The 21,706-nt window shown below is 31.1% G+C and overlaps 3 protein-coding genes and 1 long non-coding RNA gene across 7 annotated transcripts; 1 reads left to right on the forward strand and 3 right to left on the reverse strand.

The window, feature by feature from the left end:
- Window positions 1-1,949: 1,949 nt before the first annotated feature.
- Window positions 1,950-4,265, forward strand: LOC116401784. Its single transcript, XR_004214145.1, has 2 exons — window positions 1,950-2,123; window positions 3,944-4,265. It is a non-coding gene; the product is annotated as an uncharacterized LOC116401784 (long non-coding RNA).
- A 1,326-nt stretch (window positions 4,266-5,591) lies between these two features.
- On the reverse strand, window positions 5,592-7,018 carry LOC101206734. Its single transcript, XM_004145077.3, has one exon. It carries the CDS (start codon window positions 6,810-6,812, stop codon window positions 5,850-5,852), a length of 963 nt encoding a protein of 320 aa, XP_004145125.1. The 5' UTR covers window positions 6,813-7,018; the 3' UTR covers window positions 5,592-5,849.
- A 1,694-nt stretch (window positions 7,019-8,712) lies between these two features.
- Window positions 8,713-13,614, reverse strand: LOC101216177 (ankyrin repeat-containing protein ITN1). 3 transcript variants are annotated; one of them, XM_011654161.2, is made up of 6 exons: window positions 13,010-13,614; window positions 11,123-11,581; window positions 10,261-10,419; window positions 9,922-10,149; window positions 9,704-9,800; window positions 9,013-9,429 (listed from the first exon to the last, which is right to left on the reverse strand). In XM_011654161.2, the coding sequence occupies exons 1-6, from the start codon at window positions 13,455-13,457 to the stop codon at window positions 9,414-9,416; spliced, it is 1,407 nt and encodes a 468-aa protein (XP_011652463.1). In that variant the 5' UTR covers window positions 13,458-13,614; the 3' UTR covers window positions 9,013-9,413. The 3 variants fall into 3 exon arrangements, with proteins under 3 accessions (XP_011652459.1, XP_031736037.1, XP_011652463.1); XM_011654157.2 differs by having other exon boundaries at window positions 8,713-9,429; window positions 9,704-10,149; window positions 13,010-13,603; XM_031880177.1 differs by lacking the exon at window positions 10,261-10,419 and having other exon boundaries at window positions 8,713-9,429; window positions 9,704-10,149; window positions 13,010-13,605.
- Window positions 13,615-16,283: 2,669 nt separating this feature from the next.
- Window positions 16,284-20,654, reverse strand: LOC101218503. 2 transcript variants are annotated; one of them, XM_011654166.2, is made up of 6 exons: window positions 20,587-20,654; window positions 20,203-20,441; window positions 18,892-19,353; window positions 18,217-18,366; window positions 17,544-17,980; window positions 16,284-17,059 (listed from the first exon to the last, which is right to left on the reverse strand). In XM_011654166.2, exons 1-6 carry the CDS (start codon window positions 20,637-20,639, stop codon window positions 16,397-16,399), a joined length of 2,004 nt encoding a protein of 667 aa, XP_011652468.2. In that variant the 5' UTR covers window positions 20,640-20,654; the 3' UTR covers window positions 16,284-16,396. The 2 variants fall into 2 exon arrangements, with proteins under 2 accessions (XP_011652468.2, XP_011652476.2); XM_011654174.2 differs by having other exon boundaries at window positions 16,937-17,071.
- Window positions 20,655-21,706: the final 1,052 nt, after the last annotated feature.

Here is a 21,706-nt window from a genome sequence, read left to right on the forward strand (position 1 = left end):
AACCATTAACTCGACCACCCAATATTGTAAACAACGATAATATATCGACCCAGCACGGACGTAAAAGAAAAATTAAAATTGTTTAAAAATAACTTTTTGTTTTTCAGAAAGGATGAACAAAATTAAATGAGCATGACGTAGGACATGATATCATGTCTAGTATAGTGATAAAACGTGGGGAGAACTTAATTTCTTGATTGATTAATAGACTAAAACTATATAAAAAAATCTGAGTTATTTGGAGGGTATTTGCATGATCTTCATTCATTCTTAAACATTCATTATTCAATTCAATTCATATCATTGTATTTAATAATTTGATTCCAATGTAAAGTAAATGGCTTGTTTGTTTCATGTGCTTTTCTACGAAAATTTTCACCGACGACATTTAATATTTATTATAAGATTTCATTTTTAAAATCTAGGAATTAATTATTATTATTCATAAAATAATTTGAAATTCCATTTAATTCTAGATTTATTAATACTCTATATAAATATTGGATTTTTAATAATGTTTAAGAGATTGAATAATAAAAATGCAGTTTAATTAAATAATAGATTAAATGTCTATTGCTATTAACTTTAATTAATTCTTAAATATAAAACTATTATTTATAGTTAATAAATTTGAACTAATAAACATCCTTTTGAAAAATGATAGGATGTGGATGAATAGTCGCATTAAAATATCTAAACTCTTTAGTATAAATTATATTATAGTTATTCTAAGAGTTTAATATAAAATATCAATTTATTTTTATGTTTATGTATTGATTAATAAAAAATTCCCCTTAATATATATTGAGGACTAAATTATGGTTCTATTGTTCTAATTATTTAATTTGAATCTTTTTAAAACAATAATAACATAAGAAAAAAAATTAAAAAATTTAAATCACATAAGTTAGACATGAAACGTTGGAATCTAAGACTTTTTGTCGTCACGATATATATAGATACTAATTGAACTATGCACAAATAATTATTGGTTCATATTGTTATCTTTTTAAATATTAATTTAATATTTCTAAACTTTAGAAATAGTAAATTTAAATATTGAACTTTTTATTTATTAATAATTAGAGATATTTTTAAATATATAAAAATTTATTGTGTTGAAAAGTTGACGATTAGATTAAACGCGTTGAACTAACATTTTTTCTATAGATTTTTCTTGAAACATGTCTATGTAACGGTATTTTCTCATAAAAATTATTATACACAACAAAGTTTGATATAAGTTAATTTGAAAGAGAACTAAATACAAGATTTATTGAAAGTTGAATATACATTTAATTGAACCAATTCTAAACTAAACAAATAATTGATATCTGTTCGTAGAAGACTGCAACTGAAACCACATATATATGATTCCAAAATTTGTGAGGAGAAGGAAATGGTTAATCTTTTAAATCAATTTCAAAAGAATAAAATGAAAGAACATACAGTATTTTCCTGACAACATTTGTAACATGGCACCTAAAATACAGTAATCCAAAACACTAAGCTCTTTTCAAATAACATCATTTACTTAATTAATTTTAAATATATTGTACAATTAAAATAAGTTAAAGGAAAAAAAAAAGATAATATTCTAAAACTAATATCTATTATTGTTTGTAGGAATGTAGAAGGAGAAAAAAAGGAGAATGGAAATGAAAAGTAGAGAATGATAATGGAGTTCCCATTGGTTGGGTTATGATTTGATGATGAAGTAATAATTGACAATAATAAAATAAAAGAGTGAAGTACACGTGGACACCATATATTTATTATATTTTGGGGGTAATTGATAACAACAATAATAATAATGCATATAATAGTTAGCAAATAACTCAATGAAGGACCGACACTACATGACACCAACAATCACTACTCCCCACAGTCATAAATTAACCTTCATTTTTCCTTTGGATTTTCGTACTATGCGTAAAAGTGAAGGAAGAAGAAAAAGAAACACACACACACACACACGCACACCTTTAACCATTAGAAAGCCTTTCATTTGTACAAATACTTATGTTTTATTAACTTCTTCTTCTCTTCTTTGCATTATCCAATAGTACGTATACCAAACTCTTCGATGCAACTGCATGCAGTCACCTTTGATGTTCATTATGGTACTCTCTCTCTCTCTCTCTCTCTACCTCTTATTGCTTGTGTTATTAATTCTTGCTTTGTTATAGATTGAGTTAAAACAACAAAACAAGATATATATGAAATGTTTTGTGTTTCTTAAAACTTCAAATATATAGGGTGAGAAATATATATAAACGAGAAAGAGTGAAAACATGTTTAAATATAGAATTGAATTTTAAAAAATGTAATATAAGGTAAGAAACAATAATACATTGATATATTTTAGTTTTTGAATGTGATGATCTTTGTTTTTTTATTATTCTAATTTTACCCTCATTTATGTATATGTTTCAACAAGCATGCATTGATATATTTTAGCTTTTTTTTTTTAAATTTAAATATCAATACTATATATGGTATGGTTTGTATAAAAAAATTGGGTAAGATTTGAGGTATTTTATATATAAAAAAAATGGGTAAGATTGAGGCCAATCTTCTCATCACAAAAAGACATAGACTTTTTTGGATTATCTAATGCAAATGTGTAATATGCAAAAATCAAAATTTCCCCTAACTTCTCAATAATAAAATATGTGTGTTTTCCAACCCTATACTTTACTTTATATTAATAAATAATGCATTAAAAATTAAATTCAAAGAAAAAAAAGCACGTTGATTATGGTATGATTTTAGAAAAAAAAAAAAAAACAGAATTAGATAACTATTTGGAGAGGGATTTTTGGATAATCACTTAACAAAAATTACATATTATTATTGAATTTCTCTCTTGACAATTTAAAATGATTTTATATTTTTCTAAAATCAATCTTAGTCGATGCAAAATATCAATTCACTTTAAAAATGTAATTTTGACTATTTTCATGTTATGTCGTAAAATAATATCCAATGCTCTTTCAAAAAAGGATTACAATAGGTTAGGATCTTTATAAAGTATACAAATTAAACCAAAATAATATTTTAACTTTTTTTATTAATCGTATAATTATTTAAAATAGAAATATAGAGGTTGTTTGGAATGCTAAAATTAAGTTATCGAATTAATTCGAAAACCTATATTAAATAAAAAGGAGAGTTGTTTAAATTAAAGTATTGGTAGATCCATCACATTTTGTAGGGGAGAAATTTATATAAAATATAGTTTTAGATATAATTTGGAATAACCAAATAGTTATTTAACAAACCTAAAATTTGCATATAAACATGAGAAAGTAATTATTTATTAACTCAAAATAGTTAGAGAGTTCATATTTGACGTTAGTATATACAAATAGGAACGAGGAGGTTGAGGTACAAGACACTCTGTGATGCCCTACAACCCAATGCATGGCTCCACTTCAATCACATCATTCTTCTATCATTTTTTTCTTTGTTAATAAATAATTCATCAATTCATTTGGACTATTACAAATAATACATATCCATAAAATAATTATTTTAATTCACAATACTAAACACAAATATTTATAAAACATATATTATTCTGAATTGATTTCCCTACCAAAAACGAAGTTGTGCTGCTCCAATTTATGTTTTGTGTGGTACACAGAGAAAAAGAAAGAAACAACTTGAAAATTATTCTACCAAACATAGAATAATATTAGGTGATTAGGTTGTATCATATTAATTAAGTTAAACGTCGATGATTACAATATCAAATCTTAGACCCAAAAATAGTTTCTGTTCCACTTTTTTAGACAAGAAGAATTTTACCGTTTTGTTTATATTATATATCAAGAACCAAAGTTTACAAAACTACTCAGTTTTTTCCTCTCTTCATCTTCTTCTTCTTGGTTTTGATTCCCATTTTCTTCACTCTGTACAAATGGTGTCACTAAATCAGTGAAAGGTTGCTCAGAACGTCAGATGTGTGGAAAGGAGATTGAGGAGGGCAAGGAGGGAAGAGAGTGAGAAAGAAAGGAAATCAAGAGAAAGAGAAGGTTGTGATATAGTGAGGAGAGGAAGAGCAAATGTCAATTCAAGTGTATGAGGTCTCATTTTGATCATTTTACTCAAATGCAACAGTTAATGAATTGTTAAGAAAAGGAAGGCCATTTTCACTTTCTCCCCGTCCATTTGCTTAACGCAAAATTTAATGTTTTATCTAATGGACGACTAAGTTTTAAGGATTTTGAATAAGCATGATATAGTTTGAAAGTTCAAAATTAATTGATCACTACCAGAGTTCTAAGAATCTATTAAAAATAAAAATGAAAGATATTCAAGAGATCAGACACCTACTAAAATCAAAACTTAAACATTTAGGAAGTAAATTAATACATTTGACATATGCTATTTGGTTTAAATAATATTCGTTAATAAAGTTCGGTAACTAGCGGAATCAATGACTTTCATTGTTTTAAAGAGCCTATCTTAGGTCCAATTGTTGGTTTGAATTGCAACTCATTTTTATTGCTCAATTGAGTAGTCAATAAACGCTTTAAATATTCGAAAATGTATTCTAATCACACCATTAATGATTGTAACTTCCCAGCCATTGGAAGATGATCCTGGATCATTGCAAGTTTCTGTTTGCATGACAACTTTCTTGACACCAAAAATTCAAAGAAAATCACAGCATATAGGAGTGGAGAATATAATTTTGTTGTAGAGAAATTGGCTTTAAAAGTTTGAGTTTATACACTATACTGTGATATAGTATAACTGAGCGCCAAAAGGTATTGGTAATTGACAAATGACATTCATTCGAAATATCAAAATACCTCCTGGCTCCTGTATGCTAAATAAAACAATGGGCAAATGGAAAACTCCAGGCCAATTGTAAAAATTAAACTTTCACAATTTTACAAGTGTTAAAACTAATTACAGAAATTATAACAATTTGTATAAATTTGAAGGTGCATAAGGTCTAATTTCTAACCATTGAAAGCTAATAGTTAGAAATCAACAAACTTTTTTGAATACAACTACATAGTGGGAGATTCGACTGAGCCAACACTTTGATATTATCGTTGCTGATTATCATACAATACTGGAAGTGTTCTTTGTGCAGAGAACAAAGACAGTTAATAGCAGAGATTCAATGAACTAAACATTAGGGAAGAAAATTTATATAAAAACTTTGATGAGGATTCATAGTAGCAGCATCAAACATTTTGATAACAAAGCAGAGAAGAGAGAGTTGGGATGTTAATCCATGAAAATGTTTGAACACAAATTTACCACACTATCTACTTGGCTAGTCCAAAATACTCAATAAGAATATAAAGAAAAATCCTCATGCCTAGTGGGTATGGTATGGCTAATCAAAATTCAAAAGGGTACTACTAAGTGGAAAATGATGCACATTCTCTTCTAAACAATCTAAATGGAACCACATTCTAATATACCATTGGAGTAGAAAAGAAGCACAAAACAGAAGAAAATAAACTATAAAAAAGAAGAACTGATGACCCTACTAACTCTCCAATGAGTAATGCAATGTTGCAATCATCAATCCCATTTGAGACAGAATCATGTGAAACAATGAATAATGAACATATAAAAACAATATCAGAACTTTCCCATCAACATATAAATAATCCATGGCACAATACAGTATAATCCCACCACCAATTCAAAGACAAGGACTTGACTGATCCTTAGAAATTATTAAGGATCAATTGCAAGTGGTAGTAGGTATAAAAATGAGAACAAAGCTTCCACAAATTCACTTGAGAAAAGGATTAAATACTATCTTTTTACAACAACATTAGATAACAAATTGTGTGTTTTCTCTTTTCTCTACCTCATGCATCTAAACTATCCATCTGAATACTACTTTTGAGAGGTACATACTCACCAAGATATCCACCCAAATGATCATGTAAGGCCAGCTTATCAATTCCTTGATGATGGAAGCTCTTGCAGACATAATAAAACACACTCTGAACAAGCAATCCCACCAAATTCACAATCACCAAAACGCCAACCAAGAAGCCACCAACAACAATCCTCACAAAAACCCCATATCCATCCCCACCGTGCACGACGACAGCTCCAAATATGACACTAATTGTAGCACAAATGGCTAAATAAGCAAATACAAGTACACCCGCAAATCGGGTTTTACCTTTAAGCAATTCGTAGCTCTTTCTCATGGCCGAAAATCCATAAATCGGCTCAAGCACCGACACAACGCTAGCCAAATGCCATAAGGCGGTGATGTAAACATGAACAACTAGAAACAGGATGAAGATGACAATAACAGAGAAGAAGAACAAGAAGTAATTCTGGGTATCGATGGCAAGAACAAGGAGTACCAAGAAGGCAAGAAAGATGAAGTTATAGATAATCATGAGAAGAGAAACCCAGAGGAAAGTGACGAAGAGGCGTTTGAAGACTTTGGGAATGGCGGAGAGAGTGGAGGAATAAGAGACGGGTTTGGAAGTGTAGAGGGAGGCAACGGTGAAAACGACGGCGGCGGTGGAGAGAAGGGAGAAAGCGAAGAGGAAGATGAGGTAACAGAATTGAAAAGAGAGGAGCTTGGTCCATCTGTGGCGGGTTTGAATGGGATCGGCAAAGGGGTTTTGGAGCTGGACGAGAAGGGGGTGGGTGAAGAGGGAGTGGGCTAAAATGGCGAAAGAAAGGGGAAAGATGAGGGTAAGAGTGATGAGATAGAAGGTTTTGGGGGAGCGTTTAGGGATGAGGATGGATTCTCTGAGAATGTGGGGAATGGTTAAGAATTGAAGCTCTTCTGGGGCAAGATCCATAGGATTGTTGGAATGGGGGAATTGAGGTTTTTCGAGGGAGAGGGGATCTGAATAGAAAGGAGAAGGGGATAGGATGAGATCGGAGATGGAAGAGAGAGAGAGAGAGAGAGGTTAGAAATTGGAAACAGAGAGGGGAAAGGGGGAAGACGAAGGAGGTAGAGTCAACAGTGCCAAAAGTGACGATGCTCACCGCCATCACCATTTTTTTCTTTTTAACTTTTTATTATCATTTTCAACTAAATACCATTTTGGTTTATCTTCCATTTTAATAATAACCATTCATAATTTTAATTTTTAACCCTCGATTTTAACTTTAGTTTTACGTTTTTCCCAAGGAATTTTTATAAATAGAAAAAATGCCAAATTCATTTACACTTATAGCAAATAAACAAATAGAAAAAAAAAACAACCAAAAATTCCATCCAATAAAAGAAAAATATAGAAAAATACAGTTTATAATATATTTTTTTCTTTCTATTGCATTAATTATACGTTTATCATATTGATGGAGCTTTATAGATTAGTAAAAAAGAAATGATGATTGGATTGATTTTCTTTTAACATAAATCAAGAAGATGTTAGACATATCGATATAACTTAAATAATCCAACAATTTTAATTAAGATTTCTAGATTATTTTAAGAATTAATAAAATATGTATAAATTAAATAAATTAATAAAAAAATGATTTGAAATATGAGAACCAAATCATACAAATAAAATAACAACTTCAAAAGAGAGAAAATAAATTACAAAACTTATCTAACTCAAAATGGAAACTTATCTAATTGAAAAAGGAAGCTAGTGAAGAAAAAGTTTTTTCTTATTAAAAAAATGGTTTTAAATATTAAAAAGTAATAAAATGTTTTTTTAAAAATAATTAAATAGTTTTTTTATATGTATTATACAAAGACGATAAGATTGAGGGGTTAAGCCTAATACTATATCTGCGAGTGGATAGATATTGAGAAACTTCTATCAATATCTATTAATGATAGACTTGTATTGGTTTCTATCAGTAATAATATTGATATATTTCTATCACTTTCTATTAGTGTGCATTAAACTCCTATCTATTCATATCATTATTAACATCTATCAACCTTTATCAATAACGAACTATATTAGTTTTAATTACTAATAAACGTTGATAGACGTCGATAAATTAACTTTTCATTTGCGTCTAACTATGATAGACATTGAAAACAATATAATGATCACAACTAACTAACATCAACAAAATTTTCAATAAACAATGTGATCTATTCAATGTTATCTAAAAGTAACTAATAAAAAGATCAAATTCATTAACAAATATTAGAACTATCTAAAAGAAAAAAAAAAAACTTTCAACAACTAGTCCAACAATATCAATTTTTGATAGATAGTGATAACAATGTCTATCACAATTATTTATAAAAAGCAACAAAAATTTCAAATCCAATTAACAATAACGTCTAGTGTATAGTCGATGACAACAAAATTATAAACAAAATCATTATTTATGGTTGATCGACCATTGATAGAAAACTATTAATGTCAACCACATATAGATAATGATAAACATTAGATAATGATAGTGTTTTATCACTTGATCTATCAAATGGTTCTTCCATTGCTTATTGTTATCATTCTAATTACCATTTTAATTTGCAACCAACAATGAAACTACTAGTCATTCTATCACTTATAATTGAAGAGTATAATTTTGTGTCACTCATATATTATAAGAATCAAGGACCAAAATGATCATAAAAGAACATAAAAGAAATCACACCAGAAAAGAAAAAGGAGATATATTTTCAAGTCGTGGCTGTGGCTGTTTTGTTTTTCTTTTCTTTTCCTTTCTTCTCTAAAGAAAAAAATCAATTTCGTTTGGCAAATTGATAAAAAAAAAAGGTTTATCTAAGAAAGGTTAGAATTATATTCAATCAATACTTGAATAATAGTAATAATGAGTAGCGTTGTTAATTTAAGGTGTTCATAATGAGAACAATCTGCCTCGGGACTTGAAAAGAAATCTAGACAAGTAAGTGTTGTGAAATGTATCGACCCAAAGTTTAAATTGAAGTCGACAAAAGCAACAAACAGGAAGAATTGTCATTACAGCAACAGTGAGTGGAACCCATAATTTGGCATTTTGGTAGAGCAAAAAGAAGGTTGCAGTGAAGGTCACAACCATGCACACTATAGACACAAATAAGGATGTGAGTCCGATGAGTAACCGAGAGGGCAACGAGTGCAAGAAATCGTCTTCTGCGTAACGTGAAGTTAAGATTGACATGAACATAAGAATAGAGGTTGAAGATGAAACCAAAGCAGCTGCATCTGATATAACAAACACAGTGAACCAAGGCTTGTGTTGAAAAATAGGATTGCCTGTATTATCGTCACATCCGCCAGGTACGGTGAAGGCTGCCGCGAAAACGACTGTGGTGATTAGAGCTGCAACGATCATGCAGGAGTTTGCTGTGTTTTTCATCCATTCCTCACCAGCTTTGCGAAGATCTTTGTGATTTTCGGTGAATAATTCACGTGGTGTCAACTTGGATAATTGTGGATTTGGATCATTAGATTTGCCCATGAGTTGGGATGGCAAGACTATCTTCTCCACTTCCTTGATTGATAATATATATATCATGTAGTAATGTTAAGAAATGAATGAAAAAAAAAAAGCTTGGATTACAAATATGGTTTGATAAAACTTCATAAATGTAATAGTTCTTACCATCTCTATCTGTTTTGCTATATATGTTTAACCACACAAGTTGAGTTATGATGGTAAGAAGTACTATAGTATTGGAGACTAAATTGTACTAATAAAACCTAACTTTATCAAATGTGAAATTTAACAAGAGAAAAAGAAAAGTTGACGAAAACAAGTACGTTACCTTGAACCAAAGCAATTCACGTTGCATTTGAAAGGCAGCTCCAGTGACCCTATTGAGATTGTTTGGTGTAGCAAGGTTTGCAACGGTGTGTAACATGCTGTAGTTTCTATTAGTTAATCTATGTTTCATTGCAAATTCATTAAGCCCACCAATTTCATCTATGAGATTGAACACATTTTCAAGTCGATTTTCAATAGCCACATCAAATATGGTCTTACCTTCATCATCTTCTTCCCACACTATATCAGGGTACAAGTTAATGAGTATAATCAAGAACTCCACATTTTCCGCTCTCGTAGCAACATGTAGTAACCTTGTGGGATGTTTAATGAATTCCAACATTTCCTTTTCTTCAAACTCCTCAACAATATATTCCCATAGATATTTAACTACTTCACGAGCAAATATATTCATCATATTTTTATCGTAAGATTTTCCATTAAAACCTGCACTCGAGATGATCAAAAGAGACCAAAAGTTGGTTCAGTAATTAAAATAATGTATATGTTGTTAGGGAAAACAAACTCTCCAATAACATATAATTAAAAATTACTAACCAAACATTATGCACTTTCTCCAAATGCTCAATTGCTTTGTGGCGCTACCGATTGCTAATGGCTTTCTAGCCATTACATGCAATGCACTCTCATTGTTATTCTTTGGGCATTTCATAGTTGCTAAATTTGGATTCATTACTATAATTTGCAAACTAATATCTGCAATATGATAAAAAAAATGGGGGAAAAAGTTTTACAAACTATAAATCATATGTATGTTCATAAAATTATCTTCTTTTTTATTTTGAAATTCGACAAAGTGTGCCTATTAGGATGTTTGGATGACCTAAATGTACCAAATTTGACTAAACTTTTATACGACTAAAGTCTGTAGTATACTTAAAACGGAAATACTAACTTTCTATATATCTATGTATGCAGTCAATTTTAAAATTTTCCAAGGTACAAAAGCTACTAGATGATGTTTTTAGGGTAAATTGGGTAATTTTGTTATATCAATCTCAAATTTATCATTCCATATTAATTTACCTTCTCACACCATTTATTGGTTCAGTTTTTCTTATAACTCCCCATTATAAAAAGATAGTTTTGAAATGATAATATATTTTTGTTTACATAACTAAATTTCACAAATCTAGTATTCATTTACAAAATATTTAATCATCAATTAAAATTTACCAAACATTATGCTACTTTTATTCATAGTGGATTTTTCTAAGAACACAATAATTAATCCAACCATTATTTTAAAAGCTAGACAAAGCCAAACTAATACTAAATGTTAGGCACACTAATTTGAAACAAATGTAAAACATCAACCACGAAAAGTGTAGTTTTTTTCTTTTAGGAAAGAAAACATTAAGAACCAAATAGTTAGTTGTTGAGTTTGATGATAGCTTACCAAAAAAGTCGCTATGTATGGAGGCAATAAGAAGCTCAATCTGATCTTCAGGAGTGAGTTGGTAGATATCAGTAACACCGAAGAGATAAGTAGCCATTAATTTCCGTTTATAAGATACAGCCATGAAAAGTGGAGTTAAATTGCTGAACCCACGAACGAGCGGAAGATCTTCATTTTTGTTAACTATTAATTGCGCAATTCTTACGATTCCAGATGTAGCAGCAAAACAAAGGGCTGTATTTCCATATTTGTTTATCATAGTCATATCAGTGGGGCTCATTCTGTGAACCAGCTCCTTCACAAAGCCTGTTTGCTTGGCTCCAGCAGCTACATGAAGAACAGTTTCTTGGTTTTTTGTAATTGCACAACGAGCATAATGTGGGTACCTCTCAATTAGTGATTCCACCCTTCTCCATTCACCCTTCAGTGCAGATCGATACAGAAACGTTTTCTCCCGAGCTGTGTTACATGCAAACAAAGTCTCCATATCAGTGTAGAGTTTTTCGGCAACATATATTAGAAGTGCAGTTTTGTACCACATTTTGGTTAAATTGAAGAATGGGAATGAGGTCTAAATTTACAAAGGAGCTTATTGCCTCTAGTAAATTTCAAGTCGTCCTAATAATTAGATGATGGAATCGATACTATGCCAATCTAAAATAATGTAGACAATATATATTACCCAACAATGTCAGATCAAATTCAAGTCAATTATTTGTAACTCACTAGCTTAAAAGAATAGATAAATCAACCTAAGTGTCATTCTTGATTTATACTGGTTTACCCCGTGTCTCGGCTACATCTAGCTCTTTCCTACCGATGCATGTTCCACTAAAATAGTTAGGGAGAATGGTACAATAGTTTACCATGCTCAAGAATGATTTCTCTCAAGAAAATTGCTCACGAACGAATGGATTGGAAGAAAATCTTTGATGAACACCACAGAGAAAAAAAAAAAAAACTCCACCACCATTTTTTTTTTCTTTACCGGCTTAGCTTAGGAAGCTCTCGGTACACACACAAAATATTCTTACAAATTGATAATGCTCACAGTGTTTAATTTTTTAGAGAGAAATCTACCACCCAAGTTAACCAATGAACTTAATTTCTTTCTAATTAATCACCCATCTTCATGCAAACCAATGAAAATGAAAAACTTTACTTAATCTCAAAAGCTTGTTTAAGGGTTAAGTTCAAAGAAAATGGGCCTTTGAATTTAACCTCCATATTCTGTTAACACCAAGATTAAACACTTCAAACACGTTAGTGGGCCAACTCTAATTATTAAATCTTTTAGTATTCTCAAAAGATTTATTTATTGATAATATTCAGTAATAGATTTTTATGGATGATAGACACTAATATTTATAGATTCTAAATTATAAAAGAGCAACTACCGAAAATAAAATAGATGTAGAGATAAGATTGAGAGGAAAAAGTTTGAAGGGATAAATATATAAATTGTTAAAATTTGAGAATTCAATAACTTAAAAGAAAAAAAAATGGAAAATCGTCCTCCGCCCGTCGCCGACTTGCTCTTCTTCTTCCTCTGTCCTCTCATCCCTTTTTCTTCCTTCTTTCCTCTTTCATCCACATTTACTACTTAAAAAATTAAAAAGAACCCAGAACTGGAACCTCTCAGATCCGGGAGTTTGTTCCTTAGTCGATTTTCAACACTAAGCCAGCTGAGTTATTTTAGGGAGTGTTCTATTTTTTTTTTAATTAAAAAGAGAAAAGGCTGAAATCAGTAAAGTTTGAGAAACTTGTACAATTTTTTTTTTTTTAAATATCAAAATTAGTAGGTATGAAAAATCAATCCGAGTTAAAGTTGCAATAGGTAGTTTCGATTTCAATGAAAACCAAAAGGAAATTTTTAGAATTACGTACGTGATGGAGCATCGCTATTCTTGGCATTGGAACTATTCCGTAGTTGTTGATTTTCCAAAACTGCTGCAATGTCTATTGTTTGGCAGTCCGATCCCCTGCTACCGAGCCCACCACCGGCATCCACTTCCAATTGGCCGTCGTCAGCCGTAGACGGGGGAGGAATAATTGAAGAAATGGTATCCTCCGACAAGTGGGCATGAAAAGAATTAGAAGCATATTGCTCCTCTTGAATTTCACGTGAGGGAGATTGGTGAGATGATCGGGGGATGAAATTGGTGTTATTAGGAATATTAATATTAATGGGATGATTAAAAGTGGATGACGAAGAAGATGGAAGTTTTGTGTGGTGGTGGGCTTTTCTGATACAGTACTTCAAGTTCACCCTCTTCTTTCTTATTCTCACATTATTACTTTTAATACCATTCTTCTTCTTGAAGCTGGAAGCCATTTTCTCACTGCCAAATTAGTGGTCTTAGAGAGATCAGACGATTGGGATTTGAAACCTCTCACACTACACCCATTTCCATAGCTCAAAGGGTATATTTTCAGGTTATGCGAAAAGTCTCTTTCAATTTCAGTGGACTACTTGACCTCTTGCGACATTTGAGATAAAAAGGTAAAGTTGTGAAAGAGTTAATAGCTAATGTTTTCTTAGTCGTGAAGCTCACAAACTCTCAACTCCACATTTCTCTCTACTTCTACTCTTTCAACTAGGTCCTTGATCAAAACATGATCATTAACTAATTGTTAATCATATCATATATATATATGGTGAAGGCTAAAAAAATTACTAGTAAGCATAAAACTAAAATCTCTGAATAATAAGTTTGAAAGCAACTACCATTTATTTGGAAACTAAAAGAAAATATAGTCTGAATTGGGAAATTTGGGGGCTAAAATAGTAAATTTATATGTACACTTGGAAGTGTTATTACATTGGAGTGTGGAGAGGAAAAGTATAAAAGAACGAATGATTGGTATAAATTCTATTTGCATCAAAAGTAGGTAAGCAAAATTTCATATTAATAAAGTAAATGGCAGACAGAACCCAAAGAAAAACAGTACCATGATCTGGGCTCGGTCTGTTCATATATTATATTGTTTTATATAAACTTCAAGTCAGTTCTAAATATTTATATATATATGTGTGTGTATGTATATATGTATGTATATATGTCAAATAATGAATATTAATGGTGCTGTCTATAGACCACAGAACTATAAATTTTTTCTTAAAAAAAAAAAATACTTGGAGTTTTATTTTTCCAATAATGTAAGTTCCAATCATCCAAGATCGTTAAATAATAGGGAAATTGCATCAAATGATCCAAACATTTAGAAAAAAACATCTTATGACACTAATTTTTTGCATATTGCGAATATGATATAATTAGTAATATCATACAACTATCATACGGTAATCATAAGTTATCAGAGGGCTATTAGACGGTAATCATAGAGTTATCAAATAATCATCACTTTTAAATTTGCTGCTTTTGCAAATTTAGAAAATATTATGATATAAGTTCTATTATCATAATTTTTTTTGCTATTTTTGTAAAAGTCCCTAAAAAATATAATTATTTATAAAGAAAGAAGTTTCTATGTTAAATACCATGATACTATTTAAAAGAGACATTTTTAAAAGTAGCAAAATAAATTAAAATATTTACAAGTTGTAGCAAAATTTTGAATTAAATCAATGATAGTCTTTTATCACTAAAGTATATCAATGATTATCAGTGATAAAATTTGCTATAAGTTGTAAATATTTTTATAAAATTTGTTAATTTTGAAAATTTTCCTATTTAAAATGTCTTCCTCAATTTGAGATGGGAATTAAAGGCTATAATTTAGAATAAAATAAAGACCATAGAATAATAATGGAGTTTTTTTTTTTAAAATATAACAAAACGACAAAATATTATACAACAATTTCGAAAACGGAAAAAACCACCAAACCCACAATAAAGAATTCCAAAAGTACAAAAAATATAATGTTCAAGTCAACACGTGATTAATTGACCACACGAGTGCGCAATTCTTCTTCTAAACGATCATGTTATGTGATCGTGTAGGAAATAATACACGATCGTGTACCAAATCTAAACGATATTGGTTGTTTAAGATCGTATATCGAGATCTTTTATATTTGGTACACGATCTTGTACCAATATTCGAATAATTTTTTTTTTCAATATCAATCTATATTTGGTACAGGATCTTGTAGATTCTTTTATATTTGGTACACGATCTTGTAGATTCTTTTATATTTGGTACACGATCTTTTAATTTTGGGTACACTTTGTACCAATATCATATAATTTTTTTCAAGATCTTTTATATTTGGTATATGATCTTGTACTAATATTTGTTTACATTTGTTACGTAATCGTAGTTTAGATTTGGTATGCGATCATGTAACAAAATCTAAACAATCGTGTACCAATATTCTAATAATTTTTGTTCAAGATTATATACCAAGATCGTTTATATTTGTTACATGATCTTAAACCAAATAATATAAGACTTATGATTGATTGAAAACAAAGATGATGATTTCAAAAAAAAATATGAAAGAAAAATTGCATAAGAAGAAGAGAACAAAAAAGTGGAAAGGAAGAGGGAAGAAATCGAAGCTGCACGAAATTCAAAAGCTGCAAGTACAAACCTGAAATCTTTAAAAGAAATGACGAGACTTTATGAAAATTTTGATTTTATTATATGAGAAGTAAATATTTATGTGTTTTGTTATATTTATGAAAATTAACCCAATTAGATGGAGAAATATTATACATTTTTTTAAAAAAATTATTAATTGTTAAAGTCGAAGCAAAATTATTATTCTAAAATAATCTTTAAATCGGTAAAGAATGGAAGGATTCATACCACAAACTTTACAAAGGTTAAAATAAACTCCATTTCATTGGAGCTATATTCTTGTCTTGGCCTATACAAAATGATTAATAATGTGATATATTGACAATGATTGAGAATGGATATAAGGGGTACATGGAGCACAATAACTCTTTATTGTGTAATCAATATATATACATATATGAAGAATGAGATTTTAATTTATATAACGTCGTCCCACCATGTCTCCTCATGAATATAAAGATGAAATTATCCAAATCTATATGATATAACGAAGTATATAACACTTCGTAATTTAGAGATCAAGTATATAACACCACACGTTAAAAAGATTGTAAATATAACGAAGTTTATCAGCCAATAGATACACTATCAATTATTGATATTAATTTAAATGTATAAAAAATAAAATGGTTATTAAAGGAAGTCTTCGTTAATCCCAATCATTAGTATTTGTTAGCCAAATTCACATACTAAATAGAAAACTAATTCCCCATGAATTCAAGATGGTCAAAACAATTTACCTCGTCGGGGTTTGAAAAGAAACCTAGAAGAATAAGTGTTGTGAAAAATATCAGCCCACAGTTTACACTGAAGGACACAAAAACAAATAACTGGAAGAATCGCCATGGCAGACACTATGGTGGGAATACATATGTTAGCCTTATGGTAGAGAATAAAAAAGGTAGCACTAAAGGCCACAACCATGCACACGATGGATATGAATAACGTCGCCAGTCCAAAGAGCAATCTTGATGGCAATGAATGCATAAAATCATCTTCTGCGTAGCGCGAAGTAAGGATCGACATGAACATTAGGATAGATGTTGAGGATGAAAACAAAGCAACTGCATCTGACATTGCAAACACGGTGAACCAAAATTTCTGCTGAAAAACAGGAGTGCCCTCATTGTTATTACTCCCTCCTGGAACTGTGAAAGCCGCTGCAAAAACTACGGTGGAGATCAAAGTTGCGACGAGCATGCATGAGTTTGCTGTGTGTTTCATCCACTCCTCACCATCTTTGCGAAGATCTTTGTGCTCTTGGGTGAATAATTGGCGTGGTGTCAACTTTGGGGTATTTGGATAATTGAATTTTGCCTCGAGTTGTTGGGAAGACGTAACATTCGATTTGGCTTCGAGTTGGGAAGGCAAAACTATCTTCTCTACTTCCTAAATTCAAAACTTTAAGAAATTATCAATATAAGGTTCAAATGATGAAAAAGTTTCTAATCACAACCGTTATATAATATATGAGTTGTTATTACACTTTTAATAGCTAATTGATTTTGACATGAAACTCAGCTGATTCTAAATGAATACAAGAGACTTTATAATCTTCAGAGGAAAAAATTTGGATCTGCATTTTATCTTTTACATCGTCTCACCAAATTCTTTGGTGGTTTTCTTAAACTTATTTTTATGTTTTTGATAAGAGTGAGATGGATAGAAAATATGGATGCATATGCTCTTTATCTAATATGATATAAAATTCCTTGAAGCTTAATGGGCTAGTACATGCATGCATGGCATTTCACACTACTCTTTAGAGTTGGTTACCATGTGTTACTTCTTTCACAGTCTCAGTTAGTTTTAAAATGAAATCTTTCACGTCTAACTATTATGGATAATTTTCAAGGTTTAAACACGTACGTACCTTGAACCATAGCATTTCACGTTGCATTTGAAGTGCAGCTCCAGAGACTCTATTGAGATGGTTTGGAGTAGCGAGATGTCCAGCCAAATGGAGTATGTTATAATTTCGCCCCTTAAACGTTCGATATTTTGCAGTAAACTCATTGAGCCTACCAATCTCATTTATGAGATTGAACACATTCTCAAGTCGATTTTCGATGGCTACATGAAAAATACTTTTACCATCATCAGCATCTTCCCATATTATATCTGGATACTTACGAATGAGGACAATTAAGAACTCAACATTTCCTGTACATGCTGCATCGTTCAGTAATCTTGTAGGATGTTTAATGAATTGGAGCATCTTCTTTTCTGGCAAAATCCGAAGAACGTTGGTCAATAGCAAAACAACTAGTTCATGAGCCAGTGTCTTCGTCACAGGTTTACGATAGATCCCTGTCAAAGGCCACAAAAACCATAGGCCGTTAAAGTTTTATTCTCAAGAGAAATTGTTTTAATAATTAAAGGAACATCTGTTGAAAATATTCATATATACAGCAAATTTCTTGATATTTTGTTTTATTGGTAAATATTTTGATTCATTTTACTTTATTTCTTTATTCCATCAATAATTAAATATAGATTTTGTAAGGTAAAAGGAAAATTAAACGGTAGCGTTTAGTGTAACTAACTTGAGTTGAGGAACAATGTCCAACTGCTTAGCTGCTTCGTGACATCCATGGCAGATGGTTTTCTGGCTATCACATGCAAGGCTGTCTCTTCATTCGTGTCCCTCATTATTGCTAAATATGGATACCTTTGCAGAATCCACAAACTTATATCTAAGTGGAAGACCAAATATAATTTGTTTAGAATTCCACGTTGAGAAAAATGGAATCTCAAATTCAGGTAAATGAATTATCGCTCTCATTTTTCCTAAATGAAACTTCATAAACTTTCAATTTTGTGTCTAGTAGTAGACTTGGTAATATTAATATATATTAACAAGGGAAGGATCTAATATAAAACAATTTTGATCGTTAGGATAGGTAGCGTTCAAAAGATCTTAGCCATAGAGATGTCAAGTAGGATACAAATGTCAACTTCTGGTATTAGAGCTTTGCTCTCTCACCTTGTTTCCTCCTTCAAAAAAACTAGGATACAACTAACATGAGTGATATATATCTTATAATTTGCATCAAGTCAAAAGACTAGAAGTGATCAGTACACTATAAGTAGTCTCTATCTCAAATCTATTTTTCAAATTACTTTCAACCTCCAAAAGTTCTTCCAATTCTAATACGAACGTCTTAAAGTGTATGGATCAAACAGACAGATATGCAAATTTAAGCGAAATTAATATTTACCATAAAAGTCGCTTTGTATGGTGGCAATGAGAAGCTCAATTTGTTCTTGCTTTCCTAGTTGATTAAGATCAGTTACAGACAAGAGATAGGAAACCATTTCTGTACATTTATATGAGACAGCTATGAAAAGTGGAGTGACAGCATTGTTGAAGCCACGAATAAGTGGAAGATTTGGATTCTTTTCGACCATTAATTCAGCAATTCTTACAACTCCTGATGCAGCAGCAAAACAAAGTGCTGTATTTCCAAATTCATTCTGCAAAATCATATCATCATCACTCATTCTGTTCAATAGTTTCACCACGAATTCAATTTGTTTGGCTCCTGCTGCAATGTGAAGAATAGTCTCTCTGTTTCTTGTTATTGCACTACGAACAATATTTGGGCTCTCGTCAAGTAGTAATTCCACATATTCCCATTCACCCTTGAGTGCATTTTGATACAGAAATATCCTTGTAGCAGCTGAAATTATCATACCATATGCAATTATATATACACGCCCAAAAATGCATATATTATTATTAGAAAGGTTGAAGAATTGGTATATTCAAAACATAGTTCAATTTATGTGATCTTCGTCATATCGTATATTTATTAAAGCCAGGTTGAAACTAAAAGAAAAAAACTCACTAATAATTCTCTCCTCATTCAATGAGTTTAGTCTCCATTTGATGAACATTGGGATTATTTTGCTTTTTTATTAAGGAAAATAAAGTTATAAATGCTGGTTGAGATGTCCGCAATTTGTCAAACATTTTCTTTTAAAAGATAGGAGATGGGTCAGTTAAAAGATATGAGATACAAGATAGATGGATAAGTATGTGTACCAAAACATCTTCGCTAGGTGAAATATGAGATAAATCAGTATGTGGACTAGAACATTTTCAGATACTTCCGTAGCATCATCATCCAACTTAGTTGAGATATCCTTGTGTCTGCTCACCTTATGCGAGCACTGCTACCACTTCAACTTTTTTTTGTTTGTTATCATTTTTTAGGAGTGTTTCCAAATATCATGTGAGCGTTTAGTCTTCATTTGATTTAGGGGGTGGCAACGTTCTTGAATGATATGGAGACCGCCATGACATTTTTGCAACAATTTTTTTTAACCCAACAAGCGAAAGAAATAATTCTTAAATAAGATTAAATTAAAAAAATGAACAACATAATATAAGGCTTAAAAGCTGGACTATATATATATATATATATATTTTGGTAATGAACATAGAACGATTTTAATTAATGTAAAAAGTACAAAAGATAGAGATGTGAGAAGTAGATAAAAAAGGAACACTTAGTAATAATTTTTACCACCAATTTGGAATAAGTTATGATCTGAAGGTTCATCAGCGTCTTTGGCATGCGTCTCCAAATGAGCATACTCTTTAAACATAGTGGCAGCAAGTCGGTTCCAAGCAGTATGTGAACGCTCATCTTGATCATCTTCATTTTCCTCAAACAATGAATTATAATTTGGAATAATGGAAGGGAAACTCGTTGATTTTCTCATACGTTTCTTCATCTTCATCCTTCGACTTCTACTTTTCTCACTGTCAAGTAATTATAAACCAAAATTGAGCTGATGTTGAACAGATCGATAGATGGGACCATGGGGACCGTAACTCCACTGTTAAAAGTGGGCTTTTAAAAGCCCCATGTGATTGTTTCACTTTTTTCAATTGGTCTATATCTTACATTGCAGTAGCTCCACTTTTCGATACGGACAGTAGCTCAAGCTGATGGAACATGGATGAAAGAAAGAAATGCAAGAATTCATGGAACTTTCACTAGTGAAGCAGTGAGGAATTTTGATGAGTTTAAACCGGAAAGTGAACAGTACTCGTTCATTGGAAATGTGGCAGTTTCACAAAGCTGGACATCATCAAAAAATAACCAAGCCGAAGACAGGCACCCGAAACCTCACCGAAATAGTGCTACACCAAAAAAGATCAAAAAATTGGGTGTAATGATAAAAATTTTGAATTAGGACGGTGACAGTGACAATAGTGGGAAGAGACAAGACAACACAAGACTTGTAATAAAGAGATTGACTCCATTAACAAATTGGAGGAAGAATATTAGATTACTGATCTTCATGCCTTGCGCAGAATTGCAATTAAATCCAACCTGAATCAGATGGCTCTTAAGGAAGGCCCAAAACTGGGCACAGAAGTGTAAAAGATTGTGGAATATGGAAGGGGATGAAAACACGGCCTTTTTTCGTAAAATTTGTTCGACTAGACAAAGAAGAAGCTTCATAACTAGCATCTCAAAAGCCTATGGGACTATATGCACAACAGATGAGGAGATAGAAAACGCTTTTATTGAACATTATAAAAGTATTTATATCAGGCAAAGATATATGGCTTATTGAGAATTTAATATGGAATCCTATCTCCAGATCAAAGTCACAAGAAGACGTTTGCGCACCTTTTACTGAAGAGGAGATATACAAAGCCCTTAATTCTTTCTCAAACAATAAAGCCCTGAATCCTGATGGATACATCATGGAATTTATTTATGAAATCCACTTGGAAATTTACCAAAGGCAATATCATGGAGATTTTTAAGACTATCACTCCAGTGGCATCATAAATAAAGTTGTGAACAGTACATACATTGCTCTAATTGCAAAGGAGGAATGCTCTTTAGCATCTGGTTATTGACCGATCAGTCTCACCACATTCCTATACAAGCTTATTGCAAAAGTTTTAGCAGAAAGACTCAAAACAACCTTATCGGTCACCATCTTAGATAATCAAATGGCCTTTGTTAAAGAAAGACAAATTACAGATGCTATACTGATAGCGCAAAT

This window comes from Cucumis sativus, chromosome 1 (genome assembly GCF_000004075.3).
Source record: "Cucumis sativus cultivar 9930 chromosome 1, Cucumber_9930_V3, whole genome shotgun sequence".
NCBI classification, from domain to species: Eukaryota; Viridiplantae; Streptophyta; class Magnoliopsida; order Cucurbitales; family Cucurbitaceae; genus Cucumis; species Cucumis sativus.

Coding starts and splice junctions, on each gene's coding strand:
- LOC101206734 (XM_004145077.3), bottom strand. CDS start 6,812: ATGGATCTTGCCCCAGAAGAGCTTCAATTCTTAACCATTCCCCACATT.
- LOC101216177 (XM_011654157.2), bottom strand. CDS start 13,457: ATGGCTTCCAGCTTCAAGAAGAAGAATGGTATTAAAAGTAATAATGTG. Junction 10,150..10,260: donor GAGAAAGTGCATAATGTTTG/GTTAGTAATTTT, acceptor TCTCGAGTGCAG/GTTTTAATGGAAAATCTTAC. Junction 9,430..9,703: donor GTGAATTGCTTTGGTTCAAG/GTAACGTACTTG, acceptor TTATCAATCAAG/GAAGTGGAGAAGATAGTCTT.
- LOC101218503 (XM_011654166.2), bottom strand. CDS start 20,639: ATGTTCCATCAGCTTGAGCTACTGTCCGTATCGAAAAGTGGAGCTACT. Junction 19,354..20,202: donor TAACTTATTCCAAATTGGTG/GTAAAAATTATT, acceptor TGATAATTTCAG/CTGCTACAAGGATATTTCTG. Junction 18,367..18,891: donor CATACAAAGCGACTTTTATG/GTAAATATTAAT, acceptor TCTTCCACTTAG/ATATAAGTTTGTGGATTCTG.